General features: G+C 46.6%; 1 protein-coding gene across 1 annotated transcript in view; it reads left to right on the forward strand.

Annotated features, from left to right (window-relative positions):
• The first annotated feature begins 17,565 nt into the window (after positions 1-17,565).
• The window catches only part of ABHD17C (abhydrolase domain containing 17C, depalmitoylase), a 30,531-nt gene continuing 28,857 nt past the window's right edge, over positions 17,566-19,239 (forward strand). Inside the window, exon 1 of the mRNA XM_005436599.3 lies at positions 17,566-18,878. Coding sequence (XP_005436656.1) covers positions 18,346-18,878 — 533 coding nt within the window. The 5' untranslated portion in view covers positions 17,566-18,345. The remainder of the gene's footprint in view (positions 18,879-19,239) is intronic.

The following is a 19,239-nucleotide window of genomic DNA, read 5'->3' on the forward strand; positions in this document are numbered from 1 at the left end:
CAATCCGGTGGCTGTGCCCAGAATAACAGGAGCAGGATGTCAGTGGGAGCCTCCAGAGCTGCTGCAGCACAAATACTGATCGGTCCCTAACAGATAATGTTTCCTGTCTCCAGCTTTTAAGACAGCCTTGTGGGCCAAGGGAATGGAAATCTTCCTCTCTGATTTACTGGTTGCGGTCTTCAGTTCAGGCAGGTATAACAGGGAAGTGCCTGTTCACTGATCCATCAGCTCTGGATGTTCTCCAGATGCTACTGGGGAGACCGGGGCTCCTGGGAAAGAAAATATGCCCACGAAGGCTCATTGGAGTGATTACTAGCTACCCCGCACCTTGGGAAGCCAGTGCGATCTGTGGCCCTGCCCTGATGAAACTAGGTACCGCCTGGATAACAGCCAGGCTTGGGTGAAATGGCTGGGCAGAGTGTGACAAGGGAGCCAGGAGGAAGGAAATCAGGTCAGCCCTGTGATCCACACCAGATGCACATTCACGCTTTTCTAGGAGCTCATTGCCCCCTGACCATGCACTGCCCCGATCTGCAGCTACAGCTGCTGGGGGAGCTGCCAGACTTGGCAAGGATCCGGCCAGTTCCCGAAGCTCCGTTTCAGGCACAAGGCAGCCCTTTCCCCAGGGCTCCATGCGGAGCAGTGGTGGCTAAATGAGTAATACAGAAATGTCCCTGCACGGCCAGCCATAGCGCAGTGCCGAAGCATGGTGATTTGTAGGGACCGGTATGGTCCTTCCTGGGCTTGCAAGGTGGGTGATGGACAGCCAAGGCTGAAAATGTTGGGTGGGTAGCAATCACAGAAAATATTTGCATTGTTTATCAGGACATGAAAAGTCATGGGGTTTAAAGGATGTATCCACTGAGTACAACCAGTAAGTAGCTGCTTAAAGCAGCCTGCTGCTGGGACAACCAAATCGTGGCCCCAGGGCAAAGAGGGGAGAAGATCCTGTTCCCTGCAGGTCTGCTGGCAGCAGCCCTGCCTCTGTCCTGAACTCCTGCAGGACCGCGATGGCTGCGGCTCCGATCCCAGGGGCTATGGCTGAAGAAAGAGGAGGCAGGCTTGGAGGGGTGGTTCTGCAGGAGCTCCTGACACCAGGAGATGAGGTGAAAGAGCTGGAGCTTGGCCTTTTCACGACTCTTAGTAGCACTGATTTGTTTGAAGAAGTAGCAGTTGGAAGGAGAGGGAACAGAGCAGACACAGCTGTGGGGTAGGAGGCCAAAGGAGAAAGAGGCAAGAAGAGGGAAGACCACTTCTAGGAGATTCAGTCAGCCAAGCCAGCTGCACATCTCATGGTGTGTCTGGGTTTTTTTTTTTAATTGATTTTTATACTAACAGACAATTAAGATGATCTATTTATTTATTTTGTTGTTTCTGTAGTACTGAGTCATTTCCTGGGGGGTGGGAAGAAAATAACATTTTTCTCAAAGCTTCAAAACAGTGTTTTAGGGTTTGGGTTGAGGATTCTTTCTTTGTTTCTTTCCTTTCTTTCAGTGAAACAGCTACATTGAAAAAAAAGCATGAAAACAAAATCCAGAGGTTGACAGCCCCTAAACTTCTGCCAGAGTTGCTCTTTGCTCACAGGAATGGGTGTGCATAATGGGTAGCCCAGAGCAGTGAACAGGGTGAGGGATGAGATCTGCCAAAGCAGCCAAGCACCAGACTGCCTTGTCATCAGATTCACCCGCAGAGGTTGATGCTTTTTCCAGCTCCTACACACGTCACTGGTGTTGGTGCCTGTCTGCTCCGCAGCATGCTGACCTTTCTTCTGGTTTACACATGAAAACGGGCTGTTTTGGCAGTGGTTTCCAGTTCAGTAAGCCACATGCCTTTGCACTGTAGTGAGCATAGGGCAAAGCTGGCTATAGCCCCCAAAGCTTATGTGTTAGTAAATGCTGTCGGTGTGGGGAAGCCTAGTGTGAAACAGTGGTGAGTCTGGATTTTCTTTTGCCAGAAAACTGTAAGTACAATGTGTTGTTTAGATGTTTGATTAATAAAAGTGGACATCCGCAATCAAGCTAATTTGCTAGAGATTAGAGTTTAATTAAATCCAAAGGAGGAAAGGGGCTGCCAGCCTCCGAGCTAAGCACCCGCACAGAGCAGCACGCATTGACAACTAAGAGATGGATTTTTGAATATAAACAGCAGTTAACCACCTTGGAGGAGAAGTCACACCACGCACAAGCTCCCAAGCACTAACTTCACTCTATTCTGTCTTTCCTGTGGACTGGGCACAGGAGAACCACCAGCCATGGTGGAACAAACAGCAAAAACCTCCATTGACATCAGTGGGTCCTGGATTCATCTTGTGGCCTTTTATGTTTGTTTGTTACACACGTCCTGTAGTACTTGGTGTCCGGAATGTTTTACACATAGTTTCTCAATGGAGAAGGAAGAAAACATACACTTTCAAAGTTCTTGCTTATACGTCACGCCATTGGTATGAGAGGGACCATTGCTCTTAGTTGAACATTGGCATAACCAAGCTGGAAGTCAGAGTTAGTGCAGTTACCTCAGATCCAGAGAGGCTTATCTCACTGCAATATTTATCTGGTTATCCTCCCTAAACAGCATGCCATGAAGCCAGTAGCGGGAGAAAGGAAAACTTTTAAAGGTGTGCTTATCAACCTAGTGAGTGTGGCAGGAAACCACATAAGGTATGTTGGGGCCATGCACAAAGCAAATTTGATCCTGCGGCTACCTTCAGCTTCTCATGCTTTTCTTTCATGGTACTGATGGTGGCTTGGACCCTTAGCGCTGCATGACACCTGGAATTAAGGGCTAGCCTGAAGCACTAACCCTTGGAAGTCAACAGGCACACGGTCAACATCAGACTCTTGTAAAATGCAGCCTGTCTGTTGAAAACAGCTTGGTTCCTTATTCACAACAGATCGTATTAACCCGTTCTCAACTAAATTGGCGAGGGGCAGTGTTTAACATTATAAAGCAAAAGGAAGCAAGAGGATACTGGTGACTAATTTCCTCCAAACAACGTCATGGGGGTCATCTTCCTTGGATGTTGTTTGTTTTACTGATTAGTCTTTAGGTAGATATTCATATATCAACTATTATTTTCCACTGTGGATTGTGGTTTTCTGCCCAACAGCAAGTCCAGTTTCCAGGGTAATTGGGAAGCCAACTCCTTTCTAACTACGCAAAAGATGAACTGTGTTTCCTGCAACTTTAATGTCTCTAATGTTAGTGGTTGAGTAATAGCCGGACACAACAGTGTCTTCTGTAAGGATATATGCCAACAGTTGTTGCTTAAAAATGAATACAACTTTTTTTTTTTAAAAAAAAAAATTTATAAAAGTGTTTTGAATGATTTGAAGCTGCAATAACAGCCCTTTCCAGTCAAAGCTTACCCTTCACAACAACAGGATGCATTGCTCTATTTGAGCAAGTAATAATATTGGTTTTAGTCCCTACACATGCTTCGCTTCCTGTTGGGGCTATTGCACAGAAAAGTTACTCACTGTGTATCAGATAACTAATTCATTGCATATTTACAGATTTTATATACAGAGATGTTTTCTAATACCATCTGTGTGTAAAGAAAATATATCTTTGCAATAAGCTAGCACGATCTGTTTATTGGTTGCGTGAGCTACAACAAAATTAAGGAAAGCAGCCTCTAGAAGACTGTGTTGCTCTGTTAGCATCAGCAAAGCCGTGCATATTTAGGGTCTCAATGCTTCTGACTTACAGTCAGAAAAATTTACTGTCACAAAATGCTCATTCTGATTGTACAAGACCTTTCACCTAAAAACTCCCAGTTGCTTAAAAGGCAATTACTGGGAGCAATGGCAAGATTTAGCCTAAGGACTTCTGCATTTGCCCCCTGCTAATGATCTGCTGGAGTTCTGTCATCTCCCAAAACACAAGCATGGCAGCAGCAATTCTGATGTCTGTCATTGCTTGCTTACTTATATTAACAGTTTATTTCATGGCTGAATTCCCATCTTGCTAAGTTAGTTTCTCCATGTCAGGCTGTACTAATGAATAGAGAACAGATTCGCAGCTCTCTCTTCCAGGGGGAAAAAAGCACAAGCTGGGCTGAAATCAATGGAGTTGCTCTGCTTTGACCCTGGCATAAGGAGGATCCTTATCCACCTTCAGGTAAATGCCCTGGGGGTTTTATTTCAGCCGAGCAAGTGCTGCTGCTGACATGCTCCTAGAAGCAATTAACATTTCAATCATCTTTGTATTTCAGCAATGCAATTCTTGTCATAGAGCTGAAGCAGTAAGACATGACAGGCAATGCCCCGTGCCTCCAAACTGAGAGGCTGTAATGAGATCCTGAGAACTTCCTTATGGTGGAGAACAGGCTGGATCTCCACTCTGCACGTTTAGTGAGATGCTGGGGAAGGAAATGTATATCAAAGCTGGTGACCGGTTTTGAGCGTGCATCAAGGGTGTGCTGTGATCCCCATTTTTTAATAGAAAAATATAAATGTTTTCGCTATCTATCTGTCTATATGTCAATGGACGGTTTTTAATCAGAAAATTAACAACATTAGCAGATCAGGATTTCATTCATCATCTGAAGTCAGACTGAACATCTGCCATCCCAGCCATTTGCTTTAACATTTTCCTGCTGAGCTGTCTACTGCTGGGAAGGGGAAGGGGGTGTGAAGCCACCATCTAACCCCAAGGGCCAAGTTTCTTTGTAGTTGGGAGCCTCCTTTCACTCCAGCAGAGTTAGAAATATAATCAGGATCAGAATGGACCGTGCTTTTCCCCAATGCCAACAGCCAAAAGAGGAACTGGGTCACACTAAATAGTGCACGTAACAGGAAAAAGAGGCTCCAGGGGAACTTTGTCATTGAACTTCACCTTTATCCTCTTGCCATACAAATTATGGTCCCTGTGAACACTTCAGTTCGAGCCGTGTTTAGCTCCATTATCACTTACACCCATTTTCCATCCTGTTTGTTCCTTTGGCCAGATCTGTCACTGTGGTTGCTTGACCTGGTTTCACTGATTTCTGTGAAGACCGGCCAAGCTTCCCAAGCTGGAGAAGTGGGTCACCATGCATCATGTACACCAAAGCTTCGCGGAGAACTTGCCTTGACTCTCTCTTAACTGAGGAGTCTTTTTGCTGACATGTGAAGCTGCGTTTTCACCTCTATTTCACCAGACTATGCCTGGCTTCCGTAGGAAGAATGCTTGGGAAGTGGTGTGAGGAAAAGGAGGGTCTGTGACTTAACATCTGTGCAAGCCATGTGTACGTTGATTCGGATAAATTTAACTCGGGACTTAACTCTGGGAAGCTTTAGACAGAAAACAAAACCAGCAGATTGTAACTCCCCAGCCAGGGGGTTATTGCCAAATGGATGCATCGCATCGAGCTCTTACAAGAAACAAATGTAGCCAAAAAGGAGAAATAAACCTTCTGTTAAAAATTACTGCAAACAAAACTGCAAATGCTGCCATCACTGTTGAAATCTGAACTGTGACAGAGTGGAATTTCCATCCCTCAGAAAACTGCATTTTGGCCCAAAGTGGGAAGCAGAAAGCTTTCTGTTTTTTTTTAAAAAATAGAATCAACAGAAGCTACAGGATCTACCCTTTAAACCCATTTTCTTTTTTAGAACAGGCTAAAATTATGCTTAGAGTCATACCTATTAAGCTAAATGATCAGCTCTAAAAAGGCGCAGTCCAGAAAAACAAGAAAGTAACTTAGTGGATGTGGACAATTTTATTCATTTCAGTGGAAGTACTGGACTCTTTCAAGTTAAGCACCAGATTAAGTACTTAATCAGTTCAGAGCCAAAACTCATCCAATTTCTGTAATAAGAAAAACATCCCATTTCAGTACAACTAAAAAAAATGTGTTGTACCAGTTTCCTTTTTGAAATACAGACAGTAATAGCAAATTGTGAAAACAGACACCTCCCAGGTTGAATCACAATGATGCTTGGAAATGAACAACAGAATTCAGGTAGTGACGTTTGCTGTAAAACAAAGGAGCCCAACTTCACCCTGGTACTCCCATATTCTAGTGTAACGCAGCTCCCTAGAGTACAGTTGCAAGTGGTTTTCTTACTATAGTGTGACCGACTCAGCCCAAAAGGTTTTTTTCCTCTGTTCCCCCTGTGTGACTGATGTGCAGGAAGAGGAATACGATGTGTTTCACATGGGAAGTTTTCTAGCATCTTCCTGAACTTGTCAGAGCTTCTTCCTCTGCTTTCCAAATCTGCAATACTTGCCCTGCAAGCTGGCAATGTCTGTGGTTAGACTGAAAAGGGATGGCTAAGTGGTCCAGCAGATTCACAGAGCTACGTACCATTCTTGGCCCAGCTATTCAGCAGCGTCTTCACTACAGAATATAATAACTTCACCATCAATATGAAGCTAGCCAGCTCCTGGTCCAGAATGCAGCTCTGGCATTTAACATCGTCACTGAAAGGCTTGCCGGTGTGAATCAGCCTGACAGCTGGTGGGACGGGGTGTCTTGATAACCAGTGCACAAGGATCTGTCCGGCTGGTTAGCACTCTGAAGGACTGTGAGGCATCACCTCCTATGGGATCTGTAGAATCCAGCCTTTATTGCCTGCTGACAGACGTAAGCACCAAACTCCCTTTTGTTATTGAACAAAGTGAAAACAGTGAGATATTCAAAATCTTGTGGTCATGGGAGAATAAGGAATGCGTGCTCAGCTGTAGGATGATGCTCAGCAAATTGTGACCATCACAGAAAATTCCAATTACACCATCATTATATATACAATTAATGTGAAAGCCAAGGCAGGCAAACATATGCTTTGGGTTTTATCTTCTGCACAAGCCTCTAATCTTCCCTCAGGAAATTACCATGTAGTTTATCAGTACCTTGGCATTAATGTTTAAAGCCTCAAGACTTCAACCAAAAAGAACTGGCCATTTACTGTTTTTCTTTCTTATAAATGTAGTTGTTGTTACCTCATTAACTATTTAGCATCCTGGCTTGTTATCACAATGAGCTTAGCTTGGCAGAACCTCAGGGTTGTAACCCCTGAAGGAAAATGTCATTTCTCTCTGTATCTGATGGATTTTGGTTAGCAGAGATTTAAAAGCAGCAATAGCAGACCCTTAATAAGATAGGTTTGGCAAGAAGATACAAAATAACTATTAAGCTGGTTTACATCTGTTTCCTTTTTCATTCATTTTGCTTTAACTAATTGCATACTTAACAATAATCTACTATCACAGTAACTTGGATTATTTTGTTTCTGGGTTTAGCTTCCACGTCACTGTCACCGAGTTTCATTACTGCTACCTCAGTAGAAAATAATGAGCATCTTTTTACTTATATACGCAGACTCCTGCAGTCAAAGTGATTAGCAGCACGTCTCCTTAAACACCCCTGTCAGACAAAGGTATGAAGAATGACTAGGGTAGCTGCATTCAGTTCCGTGTTGCCAGACAGTTCGTATGTGTAGAGTCTGGTAATTATATATAAAACAGTATGAGATTTTGGAAGACTGGGGGCAAATCTGTGAAAAGCTTTATATACTTCAGAAAAAAAGCCTATCTTTTGAGTAAGCACATTTCCCCTAAAGTACCTCATATATAACAGCAGATGTTGCACAGCAGGTTCAGCAAAATAAGGGGAAAACAGTCATTTTTTTCATAGGATGGTAAATAATTTTCTTTTTTTTTCTGGCAATGCGAGTCAAAAAGAAGATAAACATCTCTTCTTTTTAGAGAAATGTGAGATTTTGCTTCTACTGGTCATTTTTCAATGTTCAGGTGTAGAGGGCTGACTCGTGGGCCATGAGTTGGGGTAGGGTTGGCATTTTGCCACGCAGCAGTGCACTTGCCCACCTATGGCAGCATAAGGGACTCTCAGAGAGACCCTCTCAGTCATCCTGGCTGGCCAACAGCTGTGGCAGTGCATGTCATCTATAGACAAGAAGGGGTCTGAAAATAAGAATATTAAGTGCTTCCTCAAAAGGCAGGGCTGACCTGAGCACAGCCCCCCTGTACTCAGCACTGTATTTGTTTGCAACCCTGCAGGTGCCGAGTGTGTCGATTGTATTAGAAGTGGATAAATGCAACCTGATAAGGACAACTGTGATGTTCTGCATGTCAGTAGGAACAACCAATTGCAAAGAAATGGGGCAAAGAGCCAACAGAGTTGAGCCACTGTTGGCTGAAAAGGTATGGGGGTTAGACGGGACTGCAGGCTCAATGGGAGCCAGCAGTGTCATGCAGCTCTTAGTAAAAAAAAAAAAAAAAAAAAAATAAAAATAATTAAAAAATGCAAACATCCTACTGGGATAAATCAGTGAAAGTGCAGTCTATAAGCTGTGAGATCATCCTACTATTCTACTCGGCATGAGTAAGGCCACAGCTGGGTACCATATCCAGCCTGGGGCTGGCTAGGCACTTGAGGGTCTGACTGAGTATGAAAGAACAGGAATAACTCAGAAACAGAAGTTACAAAGAAAAGTTGCAGGAACTGCATTAATCTGAAGAAATGGCTGAATAGAGGTAATGATAAATATGTAAATAGCTGCTGTGAATAGGAAAGGAGACTGTTCTTTAATGTTGATTGTAGGAAAGGTAGTGGTGGACTTAAATCATAGAAACACATAGCTTGGAAATTAAGAAAAAAATTTGCCAATGGGAAGAATGGAGACATGGTAGAATAGAAGTGAAGCCCAAGGTTGCTTCATTAGAAGTATTTAACAACAGGCTAAAACCTGTTACTTAGGCATGGCATGGGTTTGCCTCTAAGCAGGACTGGGAGACCTCCTAAAAGGTCGCTTGATTCTATTGTTTATGCTTCTGTGCTTGGATGTAATTGTATTGCTTTTTTTGACATTAGGGACCAAGTGTAGAAAACTTTTCTAGGAAACTTCCCCTAGACTATGAACAGCAGGGTTTGATCTTTCAGAAACCACAATGACTAAAAGGCAATGTGTGGGAATTTCATTTGCCAGCAAAATGACTGAGACAGCGCAGGGGATGCTCTCAGCTCAGCACCCCTATCCTTCTCTCAGAATTTGTCCTTGAGCTAAAAGGTGCAATATTTGGTTTTAAGTAATGGCAACAGTCATAGGGAGTTGGTGAAGAACAAATCCAGAATGTGTAATTTCTGCTGCCTCCTATTGCTCTTCTCATAGAAAGGAGCCTCTTTGCTCATCTGCTTCTACCCTAAACAGTTGCCTTTTCCGTTGGTCCCCCCTGCCCAATCCAGTCAGCCAAGTGCTGCATACAGAGCATACTTGGGTTTACCGCAGCAGAAGGGTAGCTTCACCTCTTCCCTCCAGATTCATTTTGCCAGGCTGTCTGTTCGCTCCAAGTTTTCCCCTATTTGCTGCCAGAACATCAGAGTGGAGAATTCAAAATGAGTATCACAAAAATGACGAGTGGGGTCAGGACAGGCAGCAGTTCTTCACGTGTTGCTGTTGTTGCCACAGGAAGCAAGAGTGTCACCAGCATTTAGTAACAGGTAAAGTAACCCCCAGCAGCACTGCCAGAGAAGAGTTGCACTGTTCAGTTCACTGCTTCCTTATGCATGGATGAAAGCATGTTACCAGAACAACAGGTTTTAGCCCGGTTTTCTAGGGAGAATACGGGAGATAATGGCTTAAAGAGAAGGAAGGGAGGAGTAGGTGATGCATGAGAGCTGGGCTATCTGATTTCCAGCCTCAAGTGCATGCTGCAGATGAAAACACGTAACCTGCTTTTCGGATTTACTTCTCTTTCAGTGAGTCCAGGGATGGTCTCAGACAAATGGCATTATTTTTTTGTTTGGATAATTTCAGAAAACCAAGTTTGAGTGATGTTGAGAACAGAAAATTGATACACCTCTCATAAGAAATAAAAAAAACCAAACTCTTGGCTTTTCTGTGCTTGTACTTTTAAAAAATGGAATTCAAGCTCCTTGTAATAGCTTTACTCCAGCTGGAGAATGTGGTTCAGTTTGGATGTGAAGATTGTCTTCATTTGACAGACAGTTGGAAGGGAACCCATGCTTCAATAAAAGCATTGCTGATTTCTGACAGACAGTTACATGCATAAGCCTAAATGTAGTTTTCTATTTTAATTACATGACCAGTACTCATGAATGGGAGCCCGAGCTTTATCTCCACTGACCTTGAAAATCCCCTGCAGGTTTATGATGAAATGAAGCATATGTTTTCTTGTGATTTCTGGAAAATCAGAAAAATACCACTTGTTCTAGTTTTGATTTTTTTTTCAGAAAACAATGTGATACAGCGTCAGAGCTTCCATGTTATTGCAGGAGAATTTGGAAGTTCTCCACTTAATTCCTGTGACATACATGGGATTTGGCAGTTGTATGCAGACACTCAGATCAGGATTTCATACATGACAGCCTCTCCCCGAATGTCTGCATGACTGTAAACCACATGAACAGTAATTCTGGCTCTTGCTGAGAAATCAGATCATCTTAATAGATGAATTATTGTAATGAATGAAATTTATGTCTACACCTCGATCACATTAATGACTTGGTAATAGTGTAGACATATACAAACTAGCTTTTAATTGACAGCTTGATTTTTGGTCTAGCCACAGCAACATGGAGCTCTGGCTCTGTCCAGATTTTGTCTGGTAGCAATGCCTTAGTGCTTTCTCCAGTTTCAAACCTGAACAAAGGTTTATAGAGGTCCTAAAGAGTCTTTGCAGTGCGCTTGTTACACCCACGCTGAATGCATGGATGGGAGTGGAGTGTGGATCAGCTACTCTCTGAAGGTCACCACTGCTGCTGGGAGCTCAGCTGGAAGCCAGGGCTCCTAGTGAGCATCCAGGATGTATCAGCAGAATAAATAAAAAATTTTGCCAAAGGATAGGATGGAATGATGGTGGACAAAGACATGCATGCAAAGAGAAATACATCTACGTGAATATGCTCAGCGGGAACTAATTTGCCTTTCACGCCAAATAGTAGGTGATTGCAAGGTAGATAGATAAAGTGGTTTTGATGTGGTTTTCTACAATCAGTATTCCTCACCCTCACCCCCCACCCCTACCCCCCATGGGTTTTCTATTGGTTTTCTCTGTTTTTTCTCTCTCTCATGCACTGTCTTCATATCCATGTCTTACTATTCTTCACACTTCTTTTCCCTAAGGCTTTCAGTATGCTTCATCCTAGCTCTTCCCAATATAGCTGAGCAGATTTACAACTCCTTTCATTTCCCATGACACTGCTTACATTCACAGAACAAAAAATCAGCCTTTTCTTGCCAGGTTATGCAGCCATCCTCCTGCCACTCCTGAATGACTCTAGACTGCTATTCCCCTGAGGACTAAACTAGATTGGGATTTATTAAACCCTTAGCTCCCCTGTGTTTGAATGATATATGGCCTCAGGCAGTAGGCACTAAGGTGAATGCACACTGCTTCTTTGTAAAGACACAGTAAACCCTGCTACAGAGTGCACTGCCCCAGGCATTCCCAAACTATCTTGTCCTGTGTCAGCAAGATGCCTTAAGAACTCTCTATAGAGCTTTCATGGCCTCATTCTCCCGCTGCTCCCACCCCGTGCATTTCAATACAGTAAGGAAAGGATTTCATCCTTAATTGAAATTCCTTTCATCAACCCAGATATAGCCTGAACAAAGATACTGACATGAAAAAGCAGTCAAGAAGATATCTTTAAAATGTCAATTTGCCAGTGACAGGCATAAAATGCAGTCATTGCAAATCAAGACTCTAAACCCTCATTGTATATCACATAGCTGCCACTTCCCACCACCACCGCCACTATCCCTCCCCTAAGTTTTGATGTTTGTACATCTTTGTTTTCCTTTCCACATTCTTCTCATACTGTATTCACAGCAAATCTGAGGATAGCTGGGTCTTGATTAAACTCCTGCAAACCTTAGAGAAAGCTTTTTTAAACCCTGAATAGTGTCATTTATCTTAGACTCATGCATCTGAAAAAATCGATCGTTCAAGCTCTGTGGGTTTTCTCTACTATTTTCCCTTTTTTTATTCATTCCAGCAAAGTAATTGAGGCACTTTTGTCCATAGAGACCTGTAAGTTTAATACTACATGGGTTTACATGGCAGGAAATTGCTACGATCTTGCTCGGCTGCAGGAAGAGAAATAAGAAATGAAAGTTCTTTCCACCGGTACAATGCAGGGAAGGATACACCCAACAGAAAAAACATAAGTATGGGCCATCTACCGAAGGCTATATTTAGCTTGCTTACCCTGGGTGACTAATTTAAGTGTTACATCTACAAGTCTTGACTATACGGAGACCATGGTCTGGCACTCTGGCAGCTTGTGTGATCGGAACCATCCACGACCCTTCTCAAGCAAGAGGACCAGCTTAAGCTATCTGCAAAGGAGGCTGCTGTGCTGGACTGCCAAGGGTGGATGGCGAGCCCTGGCCCCGGTGCCTGCTTTGTTTATGGCAGCATCTAGGAAAGGAACACAGTGTGCTGCTGCCAACTGGGAAGCTGGTCTCCGTGGGGCGGAGGACCTGTCATGTCCCAGGAGTAGCAGGTACTGCCCTGACTCTCCCTTCCTCCTGGCAGCAGAAGGAGCAGCAAGGCCAGCCCTCAGGGGCTCGGTGCCTGGCTCTCCTTGTTCCATCCCTTCCTTCCACTCTATGCTCCCTCTGCAGCAGTGGTTTAGCATTGGCCTGGCATGGGTTTGCTGGGGGCAGCAATAGTTAATTTTACATACCTATCTGAGAAAGCTGAAACTGGCTCTATGTTTCTAAAGAGTTGTTCACTTTAAAAACTTAAATTTATTGATACCTTTTTATTACTCCTTATTAGTGCCTAGAGTTTTAGCTGTGAAGCTAAGAAGAAACACATCAAACGCTAAAATGTACAACTAAGGACAAGCAAATGGAAGAATACATGGAAACAATGAGTCACTTCTGATCAAAGTGCATAATGTAGGTATCCCTTTCAAATTCAGATTCCCTGCCAGCTTTGGCCGCATCACAGATTCTTTCTTGAGGTCCCTCTAACACATCCCCATCATACGATTCCTCTTTTATTAACTCCACTGGCTAATGCTGGGCTGGTAGCATATCCCATATATAGCCTTCTTGACTTCATTGACAAGGTTTTCACTGTGCGTCTTCATACAACCTTTCATCTTCTCACTAGCACCAGAGTGATGTATGCCTCCAGTGAGTTCTTGGTGCCACCATCTGTTGTCTGTCCATTGTCTTTTCCAGACACACCACTTCCCACTACATCTGCTTCTCTTGTGTTTGGGAGGGTCCTCTTTCATCCCCAGAGGAAATTAATTTTTCCCTTTCAAATCCTTCCTTCAAGCACACCTTTGCCCAGAAACTGCAAAAAAACTTGATGACTTGGACTTGGCTGATGAGAACACACCCAATTAACCTGATTAATATAGTGCTTCATTATTTTCCCTGCACCTCGGTTTGGTAGACTGGTATGATCTCTTGCCTTGTGCTTCAGTTGATAAGAGACATTGCCTTTCAACGTCCATACTGCTTTAACATTCTAGAACAGGCCTGGGATACACAGATACTAACTTACATGAGCGGTAAGCATAATACTTGCAGTCTTTGTGCACTATTTGTTCAGGAAATAAGCACAAATGCATTGAGGAACTTCCTAGTCTGAATTTGGCATTTGTAACCAGTCCTGCAATCAGATGATGGCTGCATGTGCGCAGCTACTAGATGTGGACTGTTTATCCAGCTGTAACAGTCACAGTTGGCAAGCAGCAGCAGGAAGTCAGGCATGGTTAATATTTAAGATACATAATCTTCACAGGGCTGCTGCCAGGTGTCATCTTTGGCTTCAGTCTCACTGTCTTCTTGCCCGTGCTTTTGTCTACCTAGTGTTCAGGAAAAGGAAGCGGAGTGCAAAGTGCTCTACCCTTGTAACAGGCATGGTGAGATGGCAGGACATGGTGGAAATAATCAAGACAGCCAACTACTGTGTGCTCTATTTATTGTATTTACCTTTTTGGTAGTTATTTGAAGATTTTCCCTGCTCACCTGAGGCACCTTTCTAGGTCCATCAACAGTTAACTAAAGGCTGATAGTAACAAGTCTCTTAGATAACATGTTTTCCTGGGGGTTACTTCCCATCTCTTAGCGGGCTTGACAACTTGTTTATTATTAAATGCTTGCATATTTTACCCTTGTAGGCCATATATTAACATTTAGTGAAGAAGCAGGGTATGACACTGAGTCTCAGTGTCACGTTAGTTACAAGGCACAGCAGTAGGGACATGTTTATTTACAGATCATTAAAAACATGAGTTCTGTGGTAACAGAATGAGCAAAAATACTTGTTTTTCTTGAGCTTTTTCACAGTATTTGGTCAAGTGAAAACTATGCAGATGCCTGCTGGCTGCGAAATGAAAAGGCAAAGAAAGAGCAGAGGGAAGTATGGAGTTGGAAGAGAGGAGATTTGAGACAAGAGGGACTGGTGGACTGAAGCAGTAGAATTGAGGGGAACCCACAGAGGAAAGATCCAAAACAGCCATTCTTCAAGTCAATTTCAGATGCTGAGCATGAGAAATACCAGCACACTCGCTATCTGTTGTCTTTCCAAGACCACCATAGCCGAATACCTGCACATAATGATGCCAGAAGATTTGCACATCCTGGAAACATCCTCATCCCAGGGAACCTGTGAGATCTTCAGTAAAAGAGGTGGCTGAAGGAAGGAGGGAGCAAGCTATGAGGTACCAAAGCTAGCTATGGTGGTGGAAGTAGCCAGCATGGTTGTTTGGCAGGCTACTGTAGTTAGGACAGCCCTGAGACTTGTCTAAAACATTAGGAAGAACAAACCAAGCTCTGGGCAGTGCCAGGGACAGGGTGCATGTGAGAGGCATGAAGCTGGCTGTGCCCAGATTTCCACAGCCACCCCTTCAGCCCAGCAAGCTGCAACACCCCTCACCCCGGCCCCTACTCCCCACCCCAGGACTACTATGGATCCTGAAAGGTTAGAGATGTTGCTGCCACTTATGCAGCACACAAATGGAGGGATAAAAATTCTCTGAATTTTCACTCTCTTAAGCACTTGTGCATTACATGTCTCTTTTGACAACTTGAGATACAGGACACATACCAAATGAGTGTCAGTTGTATGTCCTGATTGCTTTACTTTCTTGAGCTACAAACTCAAGGACACTGTGTTTTCAGCTTGCCACCATGGCAGTGGTATTCAGGAACTCCTCTTTCTTACTTCTCTGTCCTTCTCATCTAGCACAATTTCCATTTCAGTCACTCTCTCTTGCTCCTTTCTTTGTCCCGTTCTCCAAGCCTTAGCAAATGTTATCTTTCTTGAGGAGGCACCCACTGTGCAGGAACTATTTTATTGTATGAGAGATGGACTGAGATTAATGTCAGCTACAGAGAGCATATGATGAGAACAATGAGAAACTCTAGCAACTAATAAGGTTTGTACAGCCCAGTTCACTCAAGGAGCAAATTTCATGACACTTCCCCTTGGATTCAAAGAGGAGACTTTAATCTCACTACTATAAACATGACCTAAGGAAGGAGCAGGGTGGAGCATGGGAAATATTGTCCTTTAAATTGTCCATTCTTTGGAGTAGCAATCTACTCATGATATAACAGCCTCTGCTGTCTGGCTCCAGGCGAGTCATACAGCCTTTGAAAGGGTTCTGAGAAATGTTAGTTTCAGTTGGTGCTAAATGACCAAATTCCAGCTCTTATCTTTGTTTCAGTATGTGTGCAGTGAGAGGAACGCGTAGCGGCAGCACCAGACAGGCTTTTCTCACATCTCATCAGCCAAATCGCTTCTCAGGGTTGTATCAGTCTTCCCACAGAATATCAGTGTAACAGCATAGGTGGAGCTTAAGGTTGTTAGTGATCCCCAAGGAATTTCAAAGGGTTCTTCATTTAACCATTCTGTATTTTGTTTATCCAGATTTTTCTGTCATGTTCTATGGAGTAGGAGTCCTTTCCATCATTTCATCTGACATCCGAACAGCCTGTATGCGGGGCATATTGGTTGTCTCTGCCACCTGAAGGAACCCGGCATCCATAGGTGGGACATGCTTCGTTGCCCTGCCTGATCCCCTGCCACCCTGATAGCGGGACATGCCTGGGACACAGGTAATAAATGGGGTATGCAGAAAGAGCCACATTTTCAAGGTGGTGGGAGATACACAGCCTTAATTTTCTCCCTTAACAGTTAGCGTGGACACAAATATTGCTGGTAGAATTTAGCATTTCTAAAATTCCCACTGTTAGCAAAACTAAAGATGTACGCGGATGGGGTCTGGTCTTACTTTTGACATTGCAAAGACAAAGGAGTATCACACATGACTGACTCTTTTGTACACAGGTTTTGAACTAACTTCCTTAGAGCTGGCAAATATTAGGACTGAAAGAGTTGGTCTCAGTCTTGTCACTAACGAAATGACTTCAGCTCAATGTTCTTGAGAGTTTTTTTACTCATAGGTAGCAAGCTGGGTAATGGACACACATTAGAAGAGCACCAGAAAGGAGTGAACATCCATGCCATGCCTGAAGTCGGGGCACTGGCTGGATGTACATGAACTGCATGACAAGCACAGCTGCACAGGTATAATTTTCCTTGTTTTCATTTGGGCTATGTTACAGTGAGGTTTTTTTCAGCAAGCAGGCAGGGCTGGTTAACTTAAGGGTATAGTTACAACTCGTGTTAGTAACAAGGTTACCTCCAGTTGTCTTTTGCCCACAGTCTTGCTTTCTGCTCTCTGGGTTGATGAATGTGTCGCAAGGCACCGTACCACAGCCTCTGATTCATGGGTTCTGCCACACGCCTTAAATGATTTGCTGATTTATTCAATGAATTATTTTGGGTATTTTGGTTATTAGCCTGATTTTCTGAGGAAATGAGGCTTCTGCATTCGCACCGTTTTCTCTTTAAGTTTTCTGTGGTAAACTGACCCGTTTCAGCCACGGCTTGGAGGTACAGGGGTCTCTACTGCCTTCGAGCCAGGGACACGCCGCATGCTCGGCACCTGGCGAGCGGCGCGCTGGAAGCTGCCGGCCGAGGAGCAGCCCTCGGCACTCCTGGCGATGCCATCGGCCGCCCTCTGTGCGCAAGGCCCAAGGCCAGCGGGCGCCCCCCAACCCGGCTGCCCGAGGCGCGGCCTGCCGGCCTGGCGTGACCGGGACAGCCGCCCCTGACCGGCGCCCCGGGCCCGCCGCGCCGGGAGGGCCGAGCCCACAGCCCTCCCCTCAGGGCGACCGGGCGCGCCGCAGCTCGCGGCTCGGCAGCAGCGCGGGGGGAGCCCCGCGGCCGCGGCAGGTCGGAGGGGGCCGCCCCAGCCCGCCCCTCAGCCGCGGCCCCCGGCCCCGCCGCGCATGCGCGGGAGGTGGGCGGCTGCGGCGGGGGAGGGGGCGCGAGCGCGCCTGCCGCACGTGACCGCGGCAGCGGCGGGGGGCTCCCTTAAAGGGCCAGCGGCGCGCTCCTCGCGCGGGAGGCCGCGTCCCGGCTGGGCTCGGCGGGGCCGCCGCTCCCCGCCCCGCCCCGCCCCGCCCCACCCCACCCCTCCCGCCCCTCCCGCCCCTCCCGCCCCTCCCGCGCACCTGCTGGGCGCCCCGCGCGGGGCCTAGGGGGCACCCGCGAGCCGCGGCGGGCGCTGTGGGCAGTGCCGGGCCCCCGCCTCGCCCCGCCGGCACCTGCGGCGGGCGGCCCCGCTCCGCGCCCGTAACCCGGAAGCGGTGCGGCTGCGCCGGGGGGAGAGCGCCGGGACATGGCCGCTGCCTGCTCCTGCCTGCGCGCCGCAGCCGGCATGGCCCTGCCCGCCGCCACGCGCGGCTGAGCCTCGACCTTGCCTTCCCCTTCCCTCCCCTCCCCCTCCTCCGCGGGGCGCCGCCGGGAGCCTGTCGCTGCTTGCGGGGGCCGGGGCGGCGGGGCCGGGGGCGGCGCGGCGGGGAAGGGCCCTCGCCGGCGCGGTGCGCGCTCCCTGCGGGGGCGGCTCGGCGGGGGGCGGCCGCCTCCCTGTGCGGCGCCGGGCCGTGGGGCTGGGGGGCGGTTTGTCGATGTGTGACTTGTTCCCGCTGGGGGGTCTCGGCTGGTGCTTCGGGTAGCTGCCGGTACCGTAGCGTTAGTTGGGGGGGGTTTAAAGGCTGGTTGTACTCCGTTTACGTTTCTGGGCTTGTGGGTTTTCTTGGCTTTTTTTTTTGTTGTTCTTGTTTGTTTTTAATTTAATTTGATTTTTTCCAAGCGCGTTTGCAGGCTTAGGAGAGCTGCACCGTTCTTGCTGAGCTGCGGTTCCTCCAAGGTTGTCGCCGTTGCGTGCTGGGAGGGCAGCTGGCAGCCTTGCGGGAAGGGGTTGCCTTGGAGCAGGGCTGCGGGCTGCTTGGCTCTGTGACTTCTTTCCAAGCGTAGGTCAGTTTTTCTCCAGTGTCTCTGATGCCAGAACAAGGCCCCAGAATGAACGGTTTCTCTCTGGGCGAGCTGTGCTGGCTGTTCTGCTGCCCGCCTTGCCCCAGCCGCATCGCCGCCAAGCTGGCCTTCCTGCCCCCCGAGCCCACCTACACGGTGCTGCAGCCTGAGCAGCAGCAGGAGGCGGGGGCGGCGGCCGGGGCAGGGACCCCCACGGGATCGGGCACCTGCAGCCTGCACCTGAGCGAGCGGGCGGACTGGCAGTATTCGCAGCGGGAACTGGATGCCGTGGAAGTGTTCTTCTCCCGCACTGCTCGAGATAACAGGCTGGGCTGCATGTTCGTACGTTGTGCCCCCACTGGCCGGTACACGCTGCTCTTCTCGCATGGTAATGCCGTGGACCTGGGCCAGATGTGCAGCTTCTACATTGGCCTTGGCTCCCGCATCAACTGCAACGTCTTCTCTTATGACTACTCTGGCTACGGGGTGAGCACCGGCAAGCCCTCCGAGAAAAACCTGTACGCAGACATTGATGCAGCCTGGCAGGCCCTCAGGACAAGGTAAATGGGTATTGGGGACAAGGTGTTTCTGTATCTCAGTTTAATCCGAATAAGTCCAGCGTCTGCGCGGTTAGCCTGCTGAGAGGTGGAGGGGAAGGGTTTGTGATGGCTTGAGTTATTTTGATGGCATCACCAGATGTTCCATCAACAGCACAATGTGATTTTTCTGGATGGCTTAATTTGTTAAGAGTGTGCACACCTTCATCCTTGGGTTTTTTCTAGATTTAGGGGTTTATTCAGCTGTATTACGTGTTAGCCATCACTTCACCATTGAAAGTCTTCATCTTGAGCAAGAGATACTGCACTGGTTGCAGTTTGAGCTTGCAAGGTGCAAACTCCCTTTTGTTTGCGACTTGCCCAC

This window comes from Falco cherrug, chromosome 7, assembly GCF_023634085.1.
Source record: "Falco cherrug isolate bFalChe1 chromosome 7, bFalChe1.pri, whole genome shotgun sequence".
NCBI lineage: Eukaryota > Metazoa > Chordata > Aves > Falconiformes > Falconidae > Falco > Falco cherrug.